The sequence below is a fragment of the Cottoperca gobio genome, chromosome 14 (genome assembly GCF_900634415.1).
Source record: "Cottoperca gobio chromosome 14, fCotGob3.1, whole genome shotgun sequence".
In the NCBI taxonomy this organism is placed as follows: domain Eukaryota; kingdom Metazoa; phylum Chordata; class Actinopteri; order Perciformes; family Bovichtidae; genus Cottoperca; species Cottoperca gobio.
The window spans coordinates 24,125,371-24,135,370 of record NC_041368.1 but is presented as its reverse complement, the minus strand read 5'-3'; the positions used below and the strand labels follow the sequence as shown (position 1 = coordinate 24,135,370).

General features: G+C 43.4%; 2 protein-coding genes across 3 annotated transcripts in view; both read right to left on the bottom strand.

The window, feature by feature from the left end:
• Window positions 1–1,999, bottom strand: part of LOC115018559 (heterogeneous nuclear ribonucleoprotein A/B-like) — a 10,471-nt gene extending 8,472 nt beyond the window's left edge. For both annotated transcript variants that reach the window (XM_029447611.1, XM_029447612.1), the window contains exons 1-2: window positions 1,861–1,999; window positions 190–494 (exon numbers count right to left, since the gene is read on the bottom strand). In XM_029447611.1, the coding sequence (XP_029303471.1) occupies window positions 190–470 (281 nt within the window). In that variant the 5' untranslated portion in view covers window positions 471–494; window positions 1,861–1,999. The remainder of the gene's footprint in view (window positions 1–189; window positions 495–1,860) is intronic.
• A 4,740-nt stretch (window positions 2,000–6,739) lies between these two features.
• btg4 (B-cell translocation gene 4) overlaps window positions 6,740–10,000 on the bottom strand; it is a 4,154-nt gene continuing 893 nt past the window's right edge. The window contains exons 2-4 of the mRNA XM_029447624.1: window positions 9,922–10,000; window positions 7,761–8,037; window positions 6,740–7,256 (exon numbers count right to left, since the gene is read on the bottom strand). The exon at window positions 9,922–10,000 is cut by the window's right edge and continues 59 nt beyond it. Coding sequence (XP_029303484.1) covers window positions 7,047–7,256; window positions 7,761–8,037; window positions 9,922–10,000 — 566 coding nt within the window. The 3' untranslated portion in view covers window positions 6,740–7,046. The remainder of the gene's footprint in view (window positions 7,257–7,760; window positions 8,038–9,921) is intronic.

The window sequence follows — 10,000 nt, the reverse complement described above, 5'->3', positions numbered from 1 at the left end:
GAAGCACCAATTTAATATGCATGAATCTGTATGTTGCATATTCCATGTTCTCATATTTAACACGTAAACTGATTCTTTTTGCAGCAGTGAGAACGACATCTTTGTTGTGCGAAGTTCCAAGTGAAATTTCTTTTTTCGTGACGTTACGCTTTTTACTAAAAGGTGTTGCAGCAAAACGTAAACACTCACCCAGCGTCCTCCTCTCCTTTGCTGGCGTCAATCTTGCCTCCATCTGCGCTGTTCTCTTGACCTTCCTGTCCTTCTTGGCCTTCCTGACCTTCTTGGCCTTCCTGACCCTCCTGAACTTCTTGGCCTTCCTGCTCCTCCTGCTCCTGCTCTTGCTCTTCCTGGCTCTCCAAGCAGTCCTCATCTCCGGCCATCAGCTCCTGCTCGGCCCCGTTCTGGTCCTCCTCTCCCTCATTGCCGTTCTGGTCCGATGTCTCCATGAGGAGATGCTCAGCGTCTGCCATTCTGACGGTGGGTTCTTCGAAAGACTGAGAAAAGACGAGACAAAATTAGGATCTGAGATCACAAAAAGGACAACCGGTGCATTTCATCAGGGACAGGGTTAACGATGTGGGCAAATGGCTGACAAAGAAAAAAGGTATTGATTAATTTTATAGTTACATTTAATGACAATTTCCCCAAAAGCCACCAACACACCACGTATTTCCCCTCGTCGCTAAACCCTTTGTAAAATATTTATTATTCTTTAGTGTTCATCTTCGGTTTGAAGTCAGAGCAGATAATCTGTTCCTGCAGAACACATGTTGGTAAATACAACAGGAGCCAATACATGTAAATGCCTTATTCAGCACTTCTGTTCATGCATGTTCACGTTCATCTGTGGTTCTGAAAGTGGAGGCCGTTCATGCATTTAAATTATAAAGTCTTTATATCCAGAAGGATTCATAGTATAACAAATATTTGTAAAAAAAAAAACGAAAATAGTTCCCAAATTGAGTTTCGTACAAAATATATTTTAAAACTTGGATATGCACTTTTAAAGCCCGTAAAATGATCTTCACTGAAGGTCAGTTTAGTAATCCAGTGTAACTAATGCAGCTGTGCTAAAGCCTGGAGACGGTGTGCAGCTATTCATCACTTACTCTCCTTTAGTACATCATGTGCAGCCTGTCTGAGAGTTAACTTCTGCAATGTTTCACGCCAGGTGAAATGCTCTGCGTCTGTCTTTGTTACCTTGTTTATATTTTTTTATTAAATGGTCTTTTTTTAACTCAGTGGAACACAGGAGGCTAATAGAAAGCTACAACCGCCGAGCTAACGCATCGTTCATCTGTAGTTTATTTATTTAATTTTCCCACCTTATCTTAATATTTATGTAGATATGAAACCATCTTACCATCTCTACTGTAACATTAATGTGTGGCATGCAGCGCAGTTTGCGTGCATGGTTAGATGTAAGACTTTCTTCGCTAACAATAAGCAGCATTAATCTTGTGTTCGGGGTTCAAGCGGACCGCGCTTTGCTTCGTTGCCGCTCGGGACAGGGAGAGTGAAGGCCCGGCTAGCAGCTAGCAAGCTAACCCAGAACTACACAACCAGTAAAACACGAGTAGATGAAACAAATAAAACCCCAAATGAAACACATAAGCACAATATCTTAAAATTCAACTAAAAAACAACGAACGTGTCAGTCAATCGGCGCAATAACCGCGTTAACGGTATTTAGCACTGCTAATGCTAACACACAAAGCTAACTGCTAACAAAAACCACACATTATAAACAAAAGCAGCGGGAAAGTAAAAAGCGCACAACGCAACGAACCCGCGGTGTGAAGACAAACCGCTGCGTCTGTGTTTGAATTCAGAAATGAAAACAAAGAAAAGCGTGCTTACTTTAAAGGGGAAAGAATACCGGAGACGCCGACTCGCTGCTCAAAATGGACACTCTCCAAATTCGCCGCTAACTCGTGGCAACATATATACGACCGGATGTGAGCAGGCGCTGGGGGACGTCGCAAGAACAACTTCTGTGATTGGTCACGTAGCTCCGTTGTGCGTATGAAGGCGGCTCCTTATTGGTTGACGCACTGATGACAAAAAGGGAGCCAAATGTCCTTCTTGCTTTCCGAGCTGTTGTTTGATATTTAATGACATTTTGTATGCGGTGTTTTACTGCTTTATGTTTGTGTGCCTTTATTTTGCTCGGTGTATAAGAACAGCAGCTCGAGAGGGAATCTGTTTGCATTGCTCACTGCGGGGTTTGGTCTGTCTGCGCAGTTTCTGTTGCAGTAACGATAACAAAGATAACGGAGAACATGTTTGATCACATGTGTGTGTAATGGTGAAGAACGAGAAACTAGGCACACAATTCTAATAATGCAATAAATGTTATATCCACGATGCCACATTTATGAAAACCAATCAACCTCTTTAATAATAATAATATAATAATTCTTACTACTACACATGCAGTTCAAAGTGGTATACATTTAAAAACAGGAAACACATTGAGTAAAAAAGAACACAGGTAACTATAAAGTGCTCAGCAGCCAACAAATAAAATACAAATATTTTAAAGGCATAAAAGGTCGTTTAAATCAGCAAATAAAAATACCTTTTAAATGCATAAAAAGTAATTTAGGCTAAATCAGCTAATACATTTAAAGGTATAAAAGGTCATTTAAACAGTACAGATTGATGATTGTCAAATTTAACTTTGAGATGTTTTTATTTTTTTCAGTTGCTATAAACAAATATTGTTTACATACAAATTGATTTATTTTAATTGAAGAAAAGGGTGAAATATTCCTCTTTTAGGGTATATTACAGGGTTTTGTATCTTCCAATGTTACACTATAATATTCAACTTATCACGGTGAAAAATACAAGAACTTGCATAAACATCTGAGAACAGAGAAATGAGTGGAGGGTTTGAGGAAACAGCAGTCTGTGCGAGACGCCTTGAATTCAAACTTTTATTGTTTTTCTTTAATGCATTCATGTGTATTTTACTTTACACTGAAAGAAAGGGAAACATTTGGAGGTTATTTCTAGGTTATTATATAATGTTTTTCCTGGTCCGGCCCACTTGAGGTCATATTGCACCGTATGTATCCCATGAACTAAAAAGAGTTTCACACCCCCGCTCAAAAGCGGTACAAAGGGACGCATCACTTTGTTTTCGGTATTCAGTACAAGAGATAAAACTTTATTCATCTCAAAGGAAATTATTGTGCCAGAGAATAAAAATGGAAAACAGAGTAAAAACTATGAAGTGTATAAGAAGTAACACCAGTGACTAAAAGAATAAAAAATATAACATTTAGATTCATGTAGTAAAATAAGTCAACTCAAATAGAAAGTAAATGACAACATAATAAAAATATAAATGTCTATAAAAGTAACACCAGTGCTTAAAATAATAACACAAGATCAATTCAGTAAATATAAATAAATAAAAGTAATATTACCGATATTGAAAATGTAATAAAAAGTAATAATGCACATATTAAAATAAAATGATTTGATAGATATGAAAGAACGTAAATGAACATCAGTATAAAAGATGTAAACATGAGTTAGCACAACATGCTAATTTGCATCCGTAGTCCCTGGACAGGTAACAATATACAAATATACAATACACAAGTAGAAAGTACAAAATACATTGTGCAACATGTCAAGTTAGAAGTAATATTACACATGATTAAAACACGTGAGAGGGAAACTGGCACAACGTGAGTGTTCACCCCGCCAACATACCTGCCAGCCTGCCAGGGGCAAGTCGAGTCATGACCTGAGACACGGGTCTCACACACACACACACACACAGTGTAGCTGTGGAGACGGTTGTGTTTCAGTGGTCACCTGCACACAGAGCGGTGAGAACAGCAGCGGCTGCAGGTAGGATCCCCTCTGGTCGACCATCACATGACTTTATTTCTTAAAATGTGTACGTTAGATAACGGTGGAAACAATATATATTTTAATTGAATTGTGACATGTTTGTCAATTTAAAAGATAACAACATAACTTTGTCGGCGCTGAAGCTACGATTGTGCGTTTCATACTCTGAACTCACAAACGCCTCAAGTCAGATTCTTTCACTTCCCGGCTGGCAGCTTGCAACACATCAGGTGAGATGAGATGTTACATCAGGTAAGATGAGATGTTACATCAGGTGAGATGTTACATCAGGTGAGATGAGATGTTACATCAGGTGAGATGAGATGTTACATCAGGTGAGATGAGATGTTACATCAGGTAAGATGAGATGTTACATCAGGTGACATGAGATGTTACATCAGGTGAGATGAGATGTTACATCAGGTGAGATGAGATGTTACATCAGGTGAGATGAGATGTTACATCAGGTGAGATGAGATGTTACATCAGGTAAGATGAGATGTTACATCAGGTACATGAGATGTTACATCAGGTGAGATGAGATGTTACATCAGGTGAGATGAGATGTTACATCAGGTGAAGATGAGATGTTACATCAGGTGAGATGAGATGTTACATCAGGTGAGATGAGATGTTACATCAGGAGAGATGAGATGTTACATCAGGTGAGATGAGATGTTACATCAGGTGAGATGAGATGTTACATCAGGTGAGATGAGATGTTACATCAGGTAAGATGAGATGTTACATCAGGTGACATGAGATGTTACATCAGGTGAGATGAGATGTTACATCAGGTAAGATAGGATGATACATCAGGTGAGATAAGATGATATGTTACATCAGGTGAGATGAGATGTTACATCAGGTAAGATAGGATGATACATCAGGTGAGATAAGATGAGATGTTACATCAGGTGAGATGAGATGTTACATCAGGTAAGATAGGATGATACATCAGGTGAGATAAGATGATATGTTACATCAGGTGAGATGAGATGTTACATCAGGTGAGATGAGATGTTGCATCAGGTGAGATGAGATGTTACATCAGGTAAGATGAGATGTTACATCAGGTAAGATGAGATGTTACATCAGGTGACATGAGATGTTACATCAGGTGAGATGAGATGTTACATCAGGTAAGATGAGATGTTACATCAGGTGAGATGTTACATCAGGTGAGATGAGATGTTACATCAGGTAAGATGAGATGTTACATCAGGTGAGATGAGATGTTACATCAGGTGAGATGAGATGTTACATCAGGTGAGATGAGATGTTACATCAGGTGAGATGTTACATCAGGTGAGATGAGATGTTACATCAGGTGAGATGAGATGTTACATCAGGTGAGATGAGATGTTACATCAGGTAAGATGTTACATCAGGTGAGATGTTACATCAGGTAAGATGTTACATCAGGTGAGATGAGATGTTACATCAGGTAAGATGAGATGTTACATCAGGTGAGATGTTACATCTGTCGAACAGAGCCAAGTTATCTTGCTAACGCTAGCTAGCAAGCAAAGGTAACATGTCGGTGATGTTTGTGTGAGATGAGCAACTCGAACACGTCTTCCACCAAGTTTCATGAAACAGTCCAGTAGTTTTTCCGTAAACCTACTGACGACGAACGGAACAGAAAACATCTCCTTGCTGGATGTAAACAGCTGAACCTCAGTGTATCTCCAGTGAGAGCATGAAAGTGGAGGCACGGCTTTCAAAAACAGAACTGGGAGTCAGGATGTTTTCAGAGAAATACTTTTGTCCCCTCACTTAACATTTGGTCATAAATTAACAGCGACTCAGTTTAACTTTGAGAAATTATCCTGATGACATCTTTAATCTAAAGTTAAATCTTTGTTATCGGGGTTGCTGTGTAGGCAGTGTTAGCTGATTGTTCTTACACACCCATCACTACCAGTACAACCACCACACACACTCAGCCATGTCGGCTTCCAGACTGAGCTGTATCCACCTTTAAATGCATGTCTGAAGTAGATTGCATTTAAGAAAAGGCAACACAGTACACTAAAATGGCTGCAGGGGTGGATATGTTGCAGTACCATGGTTGACCACTGGAACACTCTGGCAGCAATGGCCAACTTGCCACTGTTCTAAGCTTATATAACTTTAGGCCCAATGTCGCCCTAAATCGGGGGTGGGGAACCTCCGGCCTCGGGGCCGTGTACGACCCGCGAGACCATCTGATCCAGCCCTCGAGGTAATTCATAAACACGCAAAAAAACTAGAATAAAAATCTAGACAGCAATAGAATAAAACGGGCGATTGACTGTTTTTCCTGCCCAAGTCAGGGTCCTTGAACACAACACGAGTGGAACGTGTCATCACGTGGTCATGTCAACAAACTTCAGTATTAAACGAGACATTGACATCAGTGAACGCAGCGTGGCGAGTAAAACAGAAAGCTTCGATGCGGAATGTCACTTTCCAGGAGAAATGGACGAACGATTATTTCTTTGAGGAAGTAAAAGGCCAGTGAGTCGAGTTTGTGTAGACGCGCTTGCAGTGAAACACGCCGAACTGCACGAGCTGAGAGGACGAGTGTTTGGATAAAGTTAACGCTCTTCGGTGGAGTTTGGCCCAACAAGCAGCTCTCTGCAGAGCGGAACATACAAACATGGAGAGATAGAGAGGTAGACCCCCCCACCAAGAACAGACTGTTGCACCACTGCTGTGCAGTTATCACTGCCATGTGCAATACTCACTTTATTTATATCAACCTCTTGGTACTTCAATAATAATAGTTCAATAATACGGCCCTCGAATGTTGTTGTAAAAAACAAATGACCCTAGACATGAAAAAGCTTTCTTGGTTGTGTTAAAAAGATGAAAAAGGAAACTCCTTTAGATAATCAGCAGAGCTGACACATTTATTTCTTTTCAATGACAGTTCCATGTTACTTTATTCACACTTATTTTAAAAACCACATTTAGGAGAATCATTTAAAATACTTGAATATTTTTAAAGGTTAAAAACATGCTTAAACATTATTAATTTAAATCTTTAACACTTTAAACCATATACGAATAATATACCCTTATCCTTTTAAAGATGCGTAAACCGTCCTTCATTTTTTTCCCCTGCAAACGGAGTCTATGGTGCTTTGATCCGCATTATAGCTGCAGAGCAGAAGGCTCAGCTCGTTCTATCGGGATTTGCTGACCCAGTGGTACTTGTCCACACGAGGCCCACTGAAGGTAAATGTGGCTCGATGGGACTTGAAGCCTTTCTGACTGGAGAACTGGGAGGTTGGACCTCCAACTGGGGGAGGAATAGGTGGGAACGCATCCCCAGCAAAGGCCTTCCGCTTCTCCCTTAGCCAGGTCTGAGGGGCGCCTGGAGAAAACTCGCTGAACTGATGACGAGAGGAGCGAAAGGTTAGGACAGCCATAGAAGAGACAACAAAGTCAAAAATCCTTACAATGCTCACTTAACGTAAGCTAATGTGGCTGAAAATGTCCAGATTGCCTCACAAAAGGTTAAGTAGAATAAAGATCTGTAGTCAAAGATTGGACCCTGGCCTTCCGTTTGTGAGGATTATTATAAAACTACTGGACTGATTTGCTTAACATCCAGATTTCCATTGTTCCATTCAAGCTTCCACTGCTGCTCTTAGTGTAGTCATCTTGTTGCAGAACAAAAGGGCTAAAGGTTCCCCGACAGGAGAACCGACAGGAGAACCTGCTGCTAATCTCCATGTAAACTCACTTAAAAAAAAAAAAAATAGCTGAGTTGTGGTACGAACAGACTTTGGGCAAATATCAAACAGTAAAATCCCTAACATTGCGTTGATTAAAGCGTCTACTATATGAAGAACTTGTGCTATAACTCAGGACTCATTCTTTACGAGTTGACCTACCCGGTAGACGCTGTTGGGGTTGCTGACCGTTGGGATGGTTTTGGGCTCGGGGTTGATGGTTGGGATTGGAGCAGGGCAGAGAGTTGATAGGTTGCTGCTGCTCAGACTACTCAAGATGTTGTCTCTGCTGCAATCCTCCTCGTCTGAAGAGCTTCCAGAATGGACGTCAAGGCTCGCCCGCTCCACGGCGTCATGGATGCGGCGGGAAAATTCCCCATCCCCACGGCGACAGCCGTCCACCACGGAGACGCAGAATGGAGTGCTTTGTTCACCGTACCTGCAAAATAAAAAACAAACTAGAATGTATGCAAGAAGTGGCCGTAGCCACCGTGACGTCATCCATTGGTATGTGGACGACGGTTTTAAACGCTTGAGTTTGGCATATTGACAGTCGCCATCTTGGCTTTCTGGAACCAGAAGTGACCTTGGACCAGAGGGTGGAGCTGGGGAGGGATACAGATTGCTACACCTCTATACTAATTGACATGTCAACTCTTCAACCTAAATGTTTCCATAAGTTACTAAATGAACTTCATGTTGAAGAAGACTTGAAACTACAGAGGAGTCGCCCCCTGCTGGAGGTTACAGAGGAGTCGCCCCCTGCTGGAGGTTACAGAGGAGTCGCCCCCTGCTGGAGGTTACAGAGGAGTCGCCCCCTGCTGGAGGTTACAGAGGAGTCGCCCCCTGCTGGAGGTTACAGAGGAGTCGCCCCCTGCTGGAGGTTACAGAGGAGTCGCCCCCTGCTGGAGGTTACAGAGGAGTCGCCCCCTGCTGGAGGTTACAGAGGAGTCGCCCCCTGCTGGAGGTTACAGAGGAGTCGCCCCCTGCTGGAGGTTACAGAGGAGTCGCCCCCTGCTGGAGGTTACAGAGGAGTCGCCCCCTGCTGGAGGTTACAGAGGAGTCGCCCCCTGCTGGAGGTTACAGAGGAGTCGCCCCCTGCTGGAGGTTACAGAGGAGTCGCCCCTGCTGGAGGTTACAGAGGAGTCGCCCCTGCTGGAGGTTACAGAGGAGTCTCCCTGCTGGATGTTACAGAGGAGTCTCCTCCTGCTGGATGTTACAGAGGAGTCTCCTCCTGCTGGATGTTACAGAGGAGTCTCCTCCTGCTGGAGTCTCCTGCTGCTGGATGTTACAGAGGAGTCTCCTCCTGCTGGATGTTACAGAGGAGTCTCCTCCTGCTGGATGTTACAGAGGAGTCTCCTCCTGCTGGATGTTACAGAGGAGTCTCCTCCTGCTGGATGTTACAGAGGAGTCTCCTCCTGCTGGATGTTACAGAGGAGTCTCCTCCTGCTGGAGGTTACAGAGGAGTCTCCTGCTGAGGTACGAGATCCTCCTGCTGGAGGTTACAGAGGAGTTTCCTCCTGCAGGATGTTACAGAGGAGTCTCCTCCTGCTGGATGTTACAGAGGAGTCGCCCCCTGCTGGATGTTACAGAGGAGTCGCCCCCTGCTGGATGTTACAGAGGAGTCGCCCCCTGCTGGATGTTACAGAGGAGTCGCCCCCTGCTGGATGTTACAGAGGAGTCGCCCCCTGCTGGATGTTACAGAGGAGTCGCCCCCTGCTGGATGTTACAGAGGAGTCGCCCCCTGCTGGATGTTACAGAGGAGTCTCCTGCTGCTGGATGTTACAGAGGAGTCTCCCCCTGCTGGATGTTACAGAGGAGTCTCCTGCTGCTGGATGTTACAGAGGAGTCTCCTGCTGCTGGATGTTACAGAGGAGTCGCCCCCTGCTGGATGTTACAGAGGAGTCGCCCCCTGCTGGATGTTACAGAGGAGTCGCCCCCTGCTGGATGTTACAGAGGAGTCGCCCCCTGCTGGATGTTACAGAGGCTGCAGGTTTAAGACTTCCTCGTCAGACCTCGTGGCTCTTTCCACTTTTATGCTAAAAACATTTTGTAGCAGTTATAAAACCAGGTTCTCGTCTTCCAGCACCAACTGGTCACCGTGTCAGGTTTAAAAAAATAAATAATTTGGGACACCATCTTGCCCACAATAGTTCTTGTCAAACACTCAACATGAAGCTAGAGTTAGCACATGATTAGCTTAGCATAAAGACTGGAAGCAGGGGAAATGGCTACGATATGAACCCTGCTGGAGACTCTCATTAGTCACTGAAGTTGCAGTTTTTAATGCATTTTGTGGCTCTGATGAGTGAAGCGACCCGACCTGCAGGACACCTCTCCAGGGTCGACCCACACCGTCACCTCCTGGGGAAGGCCCAGATCCTCGTACCGGACCGCACTCC